At 52.4% G+C, this 14,576-nt stretch overlaps 4 protein-coding genes across 4 annotated transcripts; 2 read left to right on the top strand and 2 right to left on the bottom strand.

Moving 5' to 3' along the window:
* Nucleotides 1–33: 33 nt before the first annotated feature.
* GLOTRDRAFT_111770 (uncharacterized protein) lies at nucleotides 34–1,966 on the top strand. The gene is made up of 11 exons (XM_007869844.1): nucleotides 34–164; nucleotides 234–267; nucleotides 332–377; nucleotides 433–635; nucleotides 707–723; nucleotides 779–815; nucleotides 868–929; nucleotides 991–1,175; nucleotides 1,232–1,644; nucleotides 1,699–1,828; nucleotides 1,883–1,966. Exons 1-9 carry the CDS (start codon nucleotides 73–75, stop codon nucleotides 1,333–1,335), a joined length of 780 nt encoding a protein of 259 aa, XP_007868035.1. The 5' UTR covers nucleotides 34–72; the 3' UTR covers nucleotides 1,336–1,644; nucleotides 1,699–1,828; nucleotides 1,883–1,966.
* GLOTRDRAFT_107026 (uncharacterized protein) lies at nucleotides 1,470–7,025 on the bottom strand (the record flags this gene model as incomplete). Its single annotated transcript, XM_007869843.1, has 24 exons — nucleotides 1,470–1,644; nucleotides 1,699–1,828; nucleotides 1,883–2,017; nucleotides 2,071–2,218; nucleotides 2,270–2,416; nucleotides 2,470–2,625; nucleotides 2,679–2,820; nucleotides 2,873–2,951; nucleotides 3,019–3,211; nucleotides 3,258–3,647; nucleotides 3,702–3,896; nucleotides 3,949–4,140; nucleotides 4,191–4,375; nucleotides 4,425–4,544; nucleotides 4,609–4,798; nucleotides 4,854–4,922; nucleotides 4,983–5,072; nucleotides 5,172–5,173; nucleotides 5,204–5,817; nucleotides 5,869–6,015; nucleotides 6,070–6,227; nucleotides 6,277–6,357; nucleotides 6,407–6,559; nucleotides 6,687–7,025. The coding sequence occupies 24 exons, from the start codon at nucleotides 7,023–7,025 to the stop codon at nucleotides 1,470–1,472; spliced, it is 4,230 nt and encodes a 1,409-aa protein (XP_007868034.1).
* Nucleotides 7,026–7,654: 629 nt separating this feature from the next.
* GLOTRDRAFT_131081 (uncharacterized protein) lies at nucleotides 7,655–9,296 on the top strand (the record flags this gene model as incomplete). The annotated part of the gene is made up of 3 exons (XM_007869842.1): nucleotides 7,655–7,702; nucleotides 7,753–9,035; nucleotides 9,107–9,296. 3 exons carry the CDS (start codon nucleotides 7,655–7,657, stop codon nucleotides 9,294–9,296), a joined length of 1,521 nt encoding a protein of 506 aa, XP_007868033.1.
* A 146-nt stretch (nucleotides 9,297–9,442) lies between these two features.
* GLOTRDRAFT_139866 (ATP-dependent DNA helicase) lies at nucleotides 9,443–12,565 on the bottom strand (the record flags this gene model as incomplete). Its single annotated transcript, XM_007869841.1, has 16 exons — nucleotides 12,255–12,565; nucleotides 12,151–12,203; nucleotides 11,977–12,096; nucleotides 11,793–11,923; nucleotides 11,666–11,735; nucleotides 11,560–11,614; nucleotides 11,369–11,508; nucleotides 11,147–11,319; nucleotides 10,946–11,096; nucleotides 10,840–10,892; nucleotides 10,777–10,782; nucleotides 10,564–10,705; nucleotides 10,437–10,497; nucleotides 10,033–10,381; nucleotides 9,893–9,979; nucleotides 9,443–9,796 (listed from the first exon to the last, which is right to left on the bottom strand). The coding sequence occupies exons 1-16, from the start codon at nucleotides 12,539–12,541 to the stop codon at nucleotides 9,443–9,445; spliced, it is 2,232 nt and encodes a 743-aa protein (XP_007868032.1). The 5' UTR covers nucleotides 12,542–12,565.
* Nucleotides 12,566–14,576: the final 2,011 nt, after the last annotated feature.

Below are 14,576 nucleotides of genomic sequence, written 5' to 3'. Positions count from 1 at the left end.
GTTGGTGTCGCCCCGTCTGCCTCGGATTTGTCTCGTACACCTGGTGAGAGCCAAGGCCCCCAGAGGATCTTTATGCTTTCTCACTTACATCGCCGAAAGGTGATCGATCCCTCAGTAGAATTGGATATGATGTCCAGCACTCGCAAGATCCTCGTATTCCATGGGTGAGCAGTTCTCCCCTTTGGACATCTTCCGCTGTAGGAGACCGACGAAGTGGGGGCGCGGCGCTGCAGATACCTCCAGAATGCAGAACTAACAAAGGAGTGGGTAAGTCACGAACACCTTTCCAGGACCAGATAAGTAGTCCGCATTGATACCCACGTAAATCTAGTTCGCGCCAATCCAAGAAGCGATAAGACCAGACAATATCGAACTAGGCACAGTCCCCCTTCTCCCTGCACCTCCATTCCAGCTCACCGGGCAGTATATTAGTATTCGTGGACGGAACGCAGACCTTGGGAGAAGCCGACATCCCGAAGGGCCTCGAGCCCCCTCCGGAGCTGCCGCTCGCCCTGCCTCCGCACGTACCAAAGGCGTGGTGGAAGCATGACCAGAACGCTGCGAGGAGTGGAACATACGGTCTAGAAGACAGCTTGCTGAAGCTGAGAGATATTTTGAAGAATGACCGGTTTGAGGTGCGAAGCCGTTATCAGCAGAATTCCTTTTGCCGGGCATGAGGTATTAACACCTCTTGCATCATTTACAGGGCGTGGTTGGGTTCAGGTATGCATTGACACGCTTCCAGGACACTATGCTGAAGGAACGGCATGCACCACAGTCAAGGTTCTGCGTTTGCCGTCCTACTTGCCGCCCTGGTACGCTCTCCTCACCTGTATCGCGAACCTCCGCGTCCAACATTTCTCGCAGCTGGAGCGGCCGGAGACTTTCCCACCCTTCGTCGCTGAAGGACAGACGCCCCACCCACCCTTGTAAGCGGCCCGGTCTCCCCAAAGTGCACCTATCCGTGATTTGACCAGATAATACACTCAGCGCCTTCTGCGTAGCATTTTCCGGCTCCGTGCCCGACTCTCCTCTAGCTAACGCCATCCTGTCCTCGACGTACCACACGCCGACACTGCATATTCAAGGCACAACGGATAACATCACGCCGGAAGAGGCGAATCAGCCCCTCAGAGAGATCTCAGCGAATAAGAAGGCCTTGCATCACCCTGGCGGTGAGTGCCTTGGCAGTGCTCGCAAACGTGTATGCATTAAACAGGATGGATAACAGGGCATATCTTGCCGGTAGCGCCCGCTTGGCTCGAGTTATATCGCCAGTACTTCCTCGACCCGACCGCGGACCTGAAAGTCCCCGAAGGTGCGGAGGCTGTCTGAACATCCGGATTTCGTGGCGTGGCAACGGCAGTGGGTTGGATGTTTCCACTTTAGCGCAGCCCGTTCAACGCAGTAAGAGTATCAGCCATTTGTAACAATATCAGTGGTGAAACGTTATGTTGGACACGGTGATACTACCATGCCCCTCCGACAGCCATCCAGTCCCGCAGAACGACAGTCCTCTCCGTTCCGATCTGCCTGGTCATCTCGTTCTGCCTATCTATGGGAAGGCTCTCAAAGTGCATCAGCAGGTTATAGTCCAGTATCCCCTTCGTGAGGGGTTTTGAGAAGTAATCGTTGCGGACAATCCTGGGCAGCAGTATAAGCAACCAGTGGAGACCGACATCGCGGTGGAATACGCACCGGAAGGCTCTGGGATTCAGCGCAGCAACGTGCTGGACGTTACGCGTGAGTTGTCCCTGTAGGAGCTGCAGCCGCTTGGCCGCAGACTCCTCAACGGGCACGAGTGCCGTGAGTGATCCGTCAATTGACCCTGCGGTCCAGGTTTATTACATATGTTATCACTCAGTCATTAGTATGCACTGACCATAGATAAGCTTCGACTGAGGAATCACAGGATCGTCCTTCGTCCGTCTTGCTATGACCAAAGAAGTGGATGTTTGGACTTGACCATGGAATTCCGTACGACACAGAAGGATTTGACCATTCTTAGACTCAGGATCTGTTCGATAGGATGTCATCATTGCTCGCGTGTGGTAGAAGAGCTGGGCTTACCGTGTGGGTCGTACTCGTACATCCGCACTATCCCATCTTCGTCGCTCGTCACAATCGACAGCTGGTTATCTGTGAAGAAGAAATTGACGTTGGTGACGCAGTGAGGATGAATGTCTTTTGCTAGGATGGCGAGCTTGTAAGGATCTTCCTGAGGTGAGGGTAAGAAAGCCGATATGGGGAGCGGAGCGAAAGCTCTAACCTGAAATGCCACAAACCATACGCTCTTCACCGCGTCTCCTATCAAGAGCAGATTTTTGAGGGAGCGTAGAGATGTGACGGAGACGCCAACATCTAGGAACGCCACTCCGACTAGCCGCTCGTCCAAGTCCAGGGCTCGAACGTAGATCTGGTGAGGATACATGAGCACAAAATGATACACGGAGGTGTAGTCTCCCGTACCTTTTGGCCCATAGACGACACTAGGTACCCATTCAAACCGCAAACTGCTGTCACCGGACCCTTGGCGTCGTCTCGGCAGCGCAACTTTAGTCTGTACAACCGTTTGAAAGAAGAGGATGGATCAGGGACGACTTCGACGACTTCGAAGATATAAGTCTGGATGTGTTTCAGTGCATTTTCAGAAGGGTGGAACAGCTGGTGAAGCTCACGCCACCCTTGACAGCAAGGTCCTCGCCACGGTCAATAGTTGTCCCTACGGCAATGAACTCTTTGGTACCCGCCTCCGTGCTCAGCGTTTCCAGAGCCACACATTCCATAGTGTTCACGAATTCGTTGGGAGCGAATTCATACCTAGAGAAGCGTAAGACATGGGCGCGTCACACATGAGAGAAGCTTCACTTGCCCGTCCATGACAGACCATGTTTCAGGGGAAAGTAATTCTAATGACGAGCAGTCACATGTAGGGTATGAGACATTTGTCGCTGAAATTACACCGGGTGTGGAGTCAGTTTGTGGGCTCAACTGGAAATACGATATGCAGCCACTAACCATCCGGCTCCCAGAGACAATTGCCGTCGTCGTCGTAAGATGTGAACTTCGCCTGCCTGACGCTGGCGGCAACCAACAGTGAAGTCGAAGAATCATATACGATATTGGAATATGCTCTGCCCTTGTGAACTGATCGTGAAGGCAGCTCCGAAGTGATTTGCACGCCTGGGATCCACTCCAGCAGACTCGGGCCCTTGAGGGAGATGAGCTACGTCATAAGAGGGAAGGATGCCACAGACCTCATCAGAATAGAGGAGAAAGTCTCCTTTCGATTCCCATAATGAACACGAGGTAAAAGCGTGGACAACGTTGTGTCCTGAGCTATGGATTCGAACTCCGCTCTTGTCGGTAGCTAAGATCCACGACGGATGATCGCCGGTGAAGAAGACCCCCGAGTAGACTACTCCCGAAGAGGGGGATGTGACAAATGGAATGAGCTGCCGCAGGATTTTCTTCTGCTCAGCCAAAATAGTCTTCTCCGTCTCTTCGGCACGCTGAATGTCGAAAGCTCGAGAAGCAACTTTGACGAACTGTACCATCAACGAGGCTCTTGTTGCAGATTGTTCCACGGGCGCCTGATCCAGTTGGAACGCTTCGTAAACAGTTAATATGCCGGAGCGCAGGAATACCTAAAAGCCGTTCAGGACTGAGTGTCCATATCTCCAAGGCTAAGAGAAACTGACGAAGAGATGCGGCTTCGGCGATGACTCCCCTAGGGGTGCCATAAGTACTTGCTCTATGTCCAAGTCTTGTGGTTTGCGTGGAGGATCCTGCGGCAAAGATAGTGCAGGTGGGTCGGATGAATCTACAAGCACGTCTTGGAGCGTGGCAATAGCTGATGTCGAGAAGACCAACGTCAACTTGGGTAAGGTCCAAATCTGAAAACCTCATCACAACGAAGCCCAAACTCCACGACTTGAAGAGGCATACCTCCAATACTCCCTGCGGTCGCACGAGTACCAGCCATTGACTTTTAGTGCCCGCGTCCAGGATCGTTTGAAGCGTTGTAGTAGCCGGCGTGTCCATAGCATTGGCACTGCGCGATCGGGACCGAATTGGTGACTGTGTCCGGAAAAGACCACTGGCATCGCTATAGAAGCACCCGGCTAGATAACGAGAGGTCTGTGGGGTGTCAATTCCATCAGTGAGTCCCAAATAAACGTATAATCCACCTTTTCACCCATAGGAGACATGTCCTTGCGCCTGATCTTGCCGCGCTCCGGTTCGCCGATGAACAGTCCCAAAGAATCGTCTTCTCTGATGATGAGAACAAACGGATCACAGATACTACAGAATCGTATTTTGGGCCGGCTCATTTGGTTTTCGAGGTCTTTGATGACCTGACGTTCAGTGCCATCTATTCAAATCAGCATCGAAGCACAAACCACGCTTGATGTGGCACTGACCAGGTTCGAGCACTCGGATAGCGTTGCTCATCACATGTAAAATAGCCGTTCGGCCGAAAAATGGTGCAGCGCCTATTGTAGTGCCAGGTATCCTGGTGGTGATGGTTATGTCTGTCTTCGCTGTGCGGGTAGCGATCTACAGGAAATGAGCACCTGGCCATGGAGGCCACTTTACCAAAAGCACTCACACGAGACAAGCCCGGCGACGGGTTTGCATCTGTGCTAACGATGATGGTGTCGTTCTCCGCCTGGTTTCTGGCTTTATCATATGAACTTCCGTTGATCTTGACGGTTTGACGGAGGGGCAGCGCCCACATGCCCCGACCACCACCGATTGCATGCAGCTTGCGCTTGACTCGAGTAGGTAGGTCTCGCTGATAACCTCCAACTTAGCCGACGAGTGTTTCCGAGGAAAATCTGCTGACATACCTGGAAGAGAGTGAAGCCGCCGAGCACACCGACTCCGGTTGCGGCCACTAGCTCAGATACTGGTCGATCCTACAGTGGTAAAGGACATCAGAGGATCATTCCGGACACATGCTTATCCATGGCACGCACGCCATTCTTGGTTACTGAGAATGTGATGTCGGATATGGGCCCATGGGCAGGGAGAGTATCGCAAAGTGAGAGATGGACGACAGAACGTTTCTTCACGTTGTCGGTGGAACCATTGACACGTCCGTTTGTCGTGACGGCTGCGTTTCCCGTAGACTCACCGTACAGATCTAGCAGAACACTCGTACGAACTCCTAGTAATGTCAAAGGTCACTATCACGCACCTTCATCCTCGTCGACATCCATTTTATCCGCGGCAGTAACGACAGTCGCCGGTGAAGGCGCAGTTGGGGCATCCTCCACGACTATTTCTTCGACTCTGGATGCCTTCAGAAGGGCGGAAGGTCCTACAGCACTCGCGACGAAGATATACTCGTTACCGACTTTCCTGATGGTTGACGGAATAGTGGTCTGAGCCAGCGCGGAAGCCATCGATAATTTCGTGACGGTTTTGCCCTCCAGCACGAATTCTATTGGATACACCAGACCGTCCCGCAGTACGAGAAACATCATATGTTCGTCCACAAAAATGCACCGGCTGCCTTCCAGCTGGAGATTCCTCTCCTGCTCCTCTGGGGACAACGCAGGCAATGGCAAGTCGCTCACTCGCGATGCCCAGCCGTTGACCGGTAGGATGAGTTTGCGAGCGGTGGCGTCGATATAGATGATGGAGTTGGTAGTGAGGGCGACTACTCCTCCCAACGAGGCATCACAAGTTATCAAGGCAGTGCAATCATACGGAAGCCCTTCAATAGCATTGATCACCGGATAGGTCCGGGTAACCAGGTCCAGTGTGAAGATAAACAGCTTCACAGTGTCCTTGTATTCCTTGAGGCGACTGGGGCACATAAGTCAGTCCACGCCACCCGTCAGAAAGGCTGGAGTATACCCGGTCCATGTCTGCTGCGGCTGGAATAGCACGGCAACCGTCGGATTGTTGAATCCTGAGAGGAAGGCATAGTCTATGACGTTATGGATTCGCTCGTCCACCTCCGCTGTCAAGTCGAGGATGAAACTCGGCGAATACGGAACGTCCCTGCAACCCGTTGATTAATCTCAGAGAAAGAGCAGGGTAGGAGTATAGGTGTACCGAATCTGGCTTTGGTCCTGGTCTAGCACGTCCAGTTCGGCCTGGCTTTGGTAGAATGGAAGTATCGCGAGGGCGTCGTTCGGCAGCGAGAGCGCGGCAACACGAGAAAGCGGGTCTACGCGGAGCTGTGATTGATAGAGAGGAGCATCGAGGGACATCTACACCGGAATTAATTTACGAGGGCAGCGTTGAAACGTGTTAGCGTACCAACTGTGGCGCACGCTCATATGTGTGGATTGACACAGTTATGAGATCCTGGACGGCTGTCGACCATTCCAGCAAGGCAATCTTGTGTGAGTTGTCAGCCGTGTAAGCATGCGAAGTGGCCGTAACAAACCTTCGCGTCTTTGAAGGAAACCAGTAGTCTGTCCAGCTTATCTTCTAGTGTGGACATTATTTTGACGGACTCCATGCCTGTGACCGTGCCATGTAGGCGGTGTTCACGGATCAGGTACAGGCGCGTACGAGTATTGGCGTACGCGCTATCATTCTGACCAGCAGGCTGGGAGACAACTCTGGTTAGGGTCGGTGCTCACATTTCGAACTCGGGAGGTTTTTCGAAACGACTCGCATAGAAAGAGCTGTGTAATGACATCGAAGAAAGTACGCGAAATCACCTTTGCTGCGCCCATATTCACGAATCCCTCCCCCTGCTCGTCCATCTCGACTTCTCCCTCCACTGCCTCTGTCCCTCGCCGAACGCGCCCTCTTTTCTCCCGTTCATCTTCTATGTTATCCGGGATAGGCACCGGCTCCTCTCTCACTTCAAAAATACGCAGGATGTTTGAGCGCGCCACGACGACATTGCAGAGCGCTCGAGCCGCGAATTCCTGGCGAGCTGTGGCATTGGGCGGGGTCGGAAGGACGTCGCCATAAAGTGTCGAAGGGGTGAGACGGAGGCTAGTCGTAAACTCTACCCCGCTTGCGGGCAGAATCTCTTGACGCAAAGCTTGCATTGTAGTGATTCGACCGACAAAGCTGATATTTCTTTGGTCCAAAAGTCTGCCCCTCGCCTTCAGCCCGCCGACGAAGAGGTCCCAATGTACGAACAAATGTGATGTGACATACACGCGAACTCTTGCCGTGTGTGACGATTCGTCACGTCCTCTGCCCTCCTCTTTCGAACAGTTTGACAGCTTATAATGCTATCTAGATGACTATGCTCTGCACAGAACGAAGGAACTGATCGCTTATTCCAGGAACCGCTAGATGGACGAGACAGACACCGGATTGTCATGAATCACGAAAGGTTGCGTCGGATAATGCTTGCGTTAGGCTCTTCACCGTATTCAACAACCAGCCTGCACTGGGTGCTCTGTGGTGCGGATCAATAATGACGCCAACCCAAGATCCACGACTCTGCTGGTCGGACTTATTCTACAGTTTCACATGTGTTATGAAATGATCGCTCGAAGCTCTCCCGCCTGGACTCGTTGGGAGAACGTGCATGTCATGCACGGCCAAATGCGTCGTGGTAGGGGCATGACATGGGCATTCTTCCGAGGTTCGAGGGGGCGTGTAGTTCCTTATAACCGACCTACCTCCTACCCCGTGAGCTTCAGGTCTTGGATCCTTTACTACCACGATGCTGTCCTCACTTGGCTTTGGTTCGCGAGGACGAGCTGCTGCTAAGGTTTGTACTTGGCCACAGTATCCCAGCGTAACGCTAAAGGTATCGTATAGCAAACGTCAAGAGGGCTGGCTACCTTTTTCTCCAGCAGCACGACAGCCAACCCGACCCCTACAGCAGCAGCGGCGAAGCTAGAGCTCTCGTACAGCCGCCACGGCGATTCCGTGCAAAGCTACGATCGAACGGCAGGACCTATCGACACCAAGCAGATCAAAGCACCCAGCGGCCAGGCACTTCCCCATCCATCTAATGTCGATGAATACGTCTACCAACGCCCTCTCGCTCCCAAACTCGATATTTCGGAGAGCTACGACTCGCTTAGATGTGAGACAGGTTCCATATTCGACATAACCGCTAATATCAATATCCCGGTGGATGTAACGGACACGTTGTCCGACGCCACCAGCACCACCTCCTCACCTCCGTCTCCCTCGCCCTTGATGCGACCACGGGCATCATCGGTAACTGTGCCCGCGCCTAAGCCGATCGTGATGTCGGCGCCTCTAGCACCTCCCCCCACCCGACCTCCTCCCGCTGTCCTGCATCCGCCGCAAACATCAGGTGCCGTCCATCATCGTGCTCCCATTTATTTCTCGTCTCATTCAGATCCGCGGTACCCTGCTTCGCGCGAAGTGTCTCCGGATCGAGGCAGGGACCCCTCACGTCCCACGAGGATGTCACCCCCTGCCTCCTCCTCTTTTGTATTCCCTACCACAGGGGACGCGGACGAAGTTCATGTTGCACGTCCTGGTTCATCATCTGGTCCTCGTCCCCGGAGGATGAGCAGGGACCAGCCAATTCCAGGGCCTCAGAGGCGAGCGTCGGCCGACCGGCCTGCGCTTCGTCTGGAAACCGACCGTATGTCCCCTCAGCGCCAGGGCAGTCACGCCGATGCCCAATATCAGCACCCGCACCCGCACCCGCCCCAGCAAGGTGCCACTCACCCCGGCCCATCTGGAGTGCGACCGCGGTTGGACTCGATAGACTATGCAGCGAGGCATTACCGGCACGACCCTCCGGGTTTGGGACCGTCGGTAACCCTCAGCTTTCCAGCTGAGGTGGTTGGGTCGGCATCCGTAGCAGTGCCTGCGAATTCTATGCCTATCTCTCGACGTACCGATCAAGATGTCTTGCCGTCACGCCCTCGCAGGAACTCAGACATGGGCGCTGGACGTGTGGCTACGGGTACAAGCCCGCCCCAGGACTCTACTTCGTCTCGTCAGACGTCCTCGAACAGTATACAAACCATTAGGAGCGTCCGATGGGATGAGAACCTTATTTGTCCCTCGCCGATCCTACCAAGTCAGAGGAGACAAGGTTGGTTTAACCGCCGCGGGTAAGTGGATCCTTATCGAGCTACGCCAGAACGAAGGACAGTCTCTGAGCCTTCATTTTACTTCATTTTAGCGATCAGCTGTGGACAAATGATGGGAAGTTCAGGTCCCCTCCAGTTGAGGAACAGTACCCTCCTGACCTTGACGGTTACCCGGAGGCTGGACAGGGCTGGATGAACGAGCAAGGCGTCCGTATTGACATGCAACACCGCTTAGTGCCGAAAGTCCCTGCGCGTTCTGCACTGAAGCGTGCAACGATATGATATCTATTTCTAACGGTATGAAAGCTAAGGACAGGCAGCGAGCGTGCTCTCGGGTTATCCTATTCCATCCCCGCAGACTGCTAATATACAAAGAGTATCACATTTAGTATATGTCCCTAGTACCGGTTACTAGTAGGTCCAACTCATTAGTCTGACAGTAAACAGATAACATCATCATCACTGTCGGGTGCTTTCTTCGCCGAGCTGGAAGCAGATACATTACTCCTCCTTGGTTTCTTCCGAGGCGGCTGCGACTCCCTGAACGAGAAGGCCCAGCTGTCCTCAGTCTCGCTGTCAAGAATGACGGGGTCTGAAGAGGGACTATCCAGTACGTTTGGGCTGTGCAGTAGATCTTCTTCTTCGTCCTCGTCTGTTTCACAGTCAGAACTCGGCACAGCTTTCTTCCTTTTGCTGTTGGAAGTCCTCGGCGGCTTGTCGGCGACTTTAATGGCTGAGGTATTGGCTTTCTTCCCGGCGTTGCTCTTTCGTCCGGATTTGTTCTGCAGGAAGTCACATTTAACCCGACGCTGGGTCTGACTTTGGACTTGCTCTCGGGTCCATCTCGTCAAAGTGATTGCTTTTGGTCCGGGACATACGTAAACGTTCGTAGCATAGGCATTTATCTTGTATTCCTGTTGAAGGTCTTTGGACAATAGGAGCTCGACCAGGAGACGTTCGGTATTCTATAAACGACGGGTTCAGTACCGGCTCTTCCAGGAACACCATACGTATTTACCTCCTTAGACAGATTAACCTTCCCTCCGGCAATGTCTTCGATATCTAGTCCAGTCTTCTCTGTCGCCTTGCCTTTACCTTTCCGCTTTGACCCGGCACCTTTGACCTGAAATCCACCACCGCCTGCGCCTCTGACAAAATCGGAAAGCTTAGCCAGGGTTTCCAGGCCTCTGCCTTTCTTGATCTCCTCGGCTACCCGAAGAATTTGCCACGCCTCGAGGGTAACGTCCTTGCTTTCCACATTTTGCGGATCCCGCAAACAATTGTCGCAGTGTCCGCAGCGCTTCAGGGCGTCCTCGCCCTCCGTAGCCCACGATGACAAGGACACGTGAGACGACATAGAGAAATAGCTACCGAAGCAGCAGTAAGCAAGCGAAAAGGATGCATGGACATGCCGCAACGCACTTGGCAAATTGTATCTTCCTACACTGTTTCAGGTCATGGACGAACCTAAGCATATCAAATACTGGAAGGAGCGACCAGGTGCATCAGTGGTGACGGCCAGACAATGCGTCATGGCTTAGGGCCTTACGTTTCGATGGCCCTTCCTTCTCTTCGCAAGCTATGCCGCTGAGTCGCGATGCATCCTGCGGACGGTAATAGAGCACGCAGTCAGAGTCTTTGCCATCTCGGCCTGCTCGCCCAGACTCCTGGTAGAAGCCCTCCACGGATTTCTGCGGAGAGCATGTCAATATGACTACGAAGCGAGGACACAGTCCACTAGTCATTTCGGAGAAATACAGACCGACATCTATGAGTGCATGAGCATTGAAAAGCATGACCGTTCAAGACAGAATAGGGAGCTTACAGAGTGGTGCAATACAAATCGGACGTCGCCCTTATCGATGCCTAGCCCGAAAGCTAAATGGAAGCAGCATAAATAAAGGAGCAAATGGAAGAATTAAGAGGGTGACCGATTGTAGCGCAGACAACCTGAATTTCGCCGTTCCGCCACCGCCTGTGCAAGGTTTCCTTGTCCGCGTCGGGGATACCGGCATGATAGACACCGGTCTTTATTTTGTACCCACTAGCTTCATACAGGTCCTTGGCTACGGTCATCGAATCCTGATGGCGACCTTGTGAGTCCTAATCAGTCCTTCCATAAATAGACAAACCTTTTGACTAAGGCAGTAGATGATTCCGCTCTCTTTCAGGTGCTTGCTTAGGATATAGTCCGCCATGGCCTTGATCACGGCTTGTGCTGACGAAGGTTTGGCAACGACCTTGTAGTGCAGATTCTTTCTGTAAAGTGAAGAAGTAAAGTAGATCGTGCCCTCAGGGGGTGCACCTACGGGGACCGAGTTAAGCAACGAGAGAATGATGGGCCTACGACCTACATCGACCGTCTACCACCGCTTTCATGCGGAGTGTCTTCAAGAGGTCCTCGAGTACCTTAGGTGGACATGTCGCAGACAGTGCGAGAATCGGCACACTGGGGAAAAGCTGTCGCAAGATAGCTAGCTGCTGGTAGTCCGGTCTGTGAATGGTGGGTGAGATTGAATGTATAATGAAGGAACGTATACCGAACCTGAAGTCATGGCCCAATTGCGAGACGCAGTGCGCCTCGTCAATGACGATACGAGCTGAGGATAGGTCAGGACGGTCTACACAATTAGCTCTAAATGTGTGTATACCAAGCCTGCCAGCCTCGTACAGCTTGTTCAATTTCGACTTGAACAGTTTGCTCTTGGAAATCTTCTCAGGCTACAACGCGGCCACGTCGACCACTGTCCCTACGATCTGCTCGAAGAATGCACTCACTGTGACATAGAGTAGCTTGATTTCCTTATATTGCCTACCGTCCGCAGATGAGCTCGTTGCTGAAGTTAGCCGAGCATAGATCCGGTCTGTCTCTTGCTTAGATACAGCCCCGGTGACCATAGCTGCCTCAACTTCATGATGTTGTTCAATACTGAGCAGATAGATGATGTGGGCATGTACGTACCGCCGACTTCTTGGAGATGCATAATTTGGTCCTGAATGAGCGATATGAGAGGAGATATAACCAAGGTGCACCCTGGCGTCAAGAGCGCCGGTAGCTGGTACGTCAGCGACTTTCCGCCGCCTAATCATGGTGATTCAAGCCCGTGTCTAGGCTGGACTGAGAGCTAAAACAAACCTGTTGGCATCACGCAGACTATGTCGCGTCCATCCATGTTGGCATTGCACACGCTGGAAGGTGATTATATGCGTGGATAGCCGAAATCAAGCAATGCGACCTACCCTTGTTGACACAAACGAAAGTTCTCTATACCAAAGATTTTTGCCATCCGAGTCTTGAGCTCATGGGTCCACTCAAAGTTTGCAGACATGTAATCGATGCCTCCTTTGCCCGGCAAACTTGTGTTCGTCCTAGAAACGCGTCGTTGGTGCAGCTGCTGAATATACGCCTGTTTCTGGGAGACCAGGGAATCTCGCAAATCTTGATACTTCTTGATGTTTTCTTCCGCATCTCGTATCTCGATATCGAGACTGTTAATCTGACTTTGCAAGGAAACGTTGTCCGACATCGAGGGCGTCGCGGTAGAACGCGCGTCTTCAAGTTCCAGTTGGACGCGTCGCGTCTCGCGTCACGCGTTCTATTGTTGGCCACTGGCACCCAATCTGACGAATCAGACCAGCACCGACGGCCACTGGACCCTTATGTCTTTAATGCGCCTAGTAATTCCTGGATACGTGGCTGTTCGGGATGGATACTTCTGATTTGGTGGCATCTATGTTCCGAACTGTCTGGGACGAATTTTACTCCCGGGAAAAGGTCGCACGCAAACGCGTCTTGAAGGGGTTGGAACGCAGAGTCCTTGCCGAGTCTCACTCAAGAGTCGTTCTTCCAGCACGTCGGACCTCCCATCCTATGCGCGATGCAGCTGCTTTCGACAAGAACACAGGAGACACCATGTATACTTCGAATCAAGACTGTGCTTTTGAAGTGTGTGAGTACCGCGACGGTGATCCCAGTACACCCGGGACAAGGACGAGGTCAACTCTGCCAGTGGAGAACTGGGTAGCGGCAGCGAGTTCTCAAGCTGCCTATGCGCCATACGAATCCACGACCCCGTCTTCTAGAAATATATTTCAGGGAGATGATCCAGACGACATGGCTTTCTTGCCCTTCCCTGACGACCCATCTTTCAATGCTGTGGCTCATCAAGAGTGCTACGCTACCTTATCCTGGCAAGATCAGGTTGACCCTGATTGTATGCGTACCTACAAATGGCAAAGTCAAGTTTAGTAAAATTCTGCTTCTAGTATATGTGATCGTGCTTGCGACAGCCAAGAGATTACATCAAGAATATAATCTATCAGCTGGACAGATTGACTTTACAGACGCATTACCGATCCCTCTACTGAGTACCCCTGGAAGACGCGGAGTGCTGCAGACCGGCTTGTTTGGGTAGGCACTTGCTATACGATCTGAATCACCTCCTAACTCCTTTCAGCGACTACACAGACGGGATATTCGATCTAACTTCGTGCAAGCAGCTCTTCGCGAACGTACCGGGCTTCGAGGAGCTTTATAGTCGCATTTCAAGCACATTGGGATATTTCTGCCCAAATTTGAATTGTATCGAGCCTTGTTGCCCGACCCATCATAGCAGTGCGTTGTTTCGGGCATAGAGACTACAATTCTGATATCGTGGCCTTAGCGGAGAATTATACCATGCCCCCTGACATAGTTCCGCAAATACTGAACGCCGACCTGCAAGCACGAACAACAAAAGCTTGCGGGCAAGATTGCTACCTAAATTTGACCGATTCCTCCCCAGTAAACCATCCAGTGTCTCCTGGTTGTCTGATTACTAACGTTGTTCAGGTGTCCGTCGTTTGGGATGAAAGCAGCCTGAACGATCTGACTGCCATACTCCGGCTTACACCTGACTCCTTGCCGTGCGACATCGCGGTTATATGTCGAAAGCCTTGCTCAGAAGGCAATTATTCTTGGATCTTCAGCTATGATTCCTTGGCTGAACCTTCATTATAGTCTTCTTGCAGCGTCAAAGCTTCCTGCCTGACAAAAAAATATCGGCCACGAGACTGGCCAACCTGGGGTTTTATGCAGAAGAAGAGCCGTCAGTCATACGCAAACCGCCATTGTCCTCTCCTCTTGGGGGGCCATCAAGTCAATCCGAAGGCAATAGTGCGCCGTAAGTCACAGATAACTTTGTGGACTCATCATTTACAATGGTCGCCTCAGACCTGTCACCTGCCTTCATGCCGGATCATGCACGGAATATATCAAGGCGTCTAATGGCTCCAACGTGAAGCATTGCATCTGCGCTTTGAGTAAGAGATACTGCGATCGCAACTGCAGGTGTCCTCCAGAATGTTGTCAAATGCCATATCCTATGATGAGTTTGAAGTTGCTAATAGACTGCCCGCTTCTCAGGTGAATTGCGATGGTCCGGATGCAAGTGCGCATCGCGCGGGGGCTCCTGCTCCACCATCACCACGCTAGGATCGTGCCCATGCATCCGTGAAGGGCGAGAGTGCGACCCTGAATTGTGCGTCAAATGCGAAGCTAAGTAGGTGAACTCAAGGTGACTC

This window comes from Gloeophyllum trabeum, assembly GCF_000344685.1.
Source record: "Gloeophyllum trabeum ATCC 11539 unplaced genomic scaffold GLOTRscaffold_00010, whole genome shotgun sequence".
Classification (NCBI taxonomy): domain Eukaryota; kingdom Fungi; phylum Basidiomycota; class Agaricomycetes; order Gloeophyllales; family Gloeophyllaceae; genus Gloeophyllum; species Gloeophyllum trabeum.
The sequence above is the reverse complement of the archived record's forward strand: the minus strand, read 5'-3'. Positions and strand labels throughout refer to the sequence as shown.

Coding starts and splice junctions, on each gene's coding strand:
- GLOTRDRAFT_111770 (XM_007869844.1), top strand. CDS start 73: ATGCTTTCTCACTTACATCGCCGAAAGGTGATCGATCCCTCAGTAGAA. Junction 930..990: donor CAGACGCCCCACCCACCCTT/GTAAGCGGCCCG, acceptor TAATACACTCAG/CGCCTTCTGCGTAGCATTTT. Junction 1,176..1,231: donor GGCCTTGCATCACCCTGGCG/GTGAGTGCCTTG, acceptor GATGGATAACAG/GGCATATCTTGCCGGTAGCG.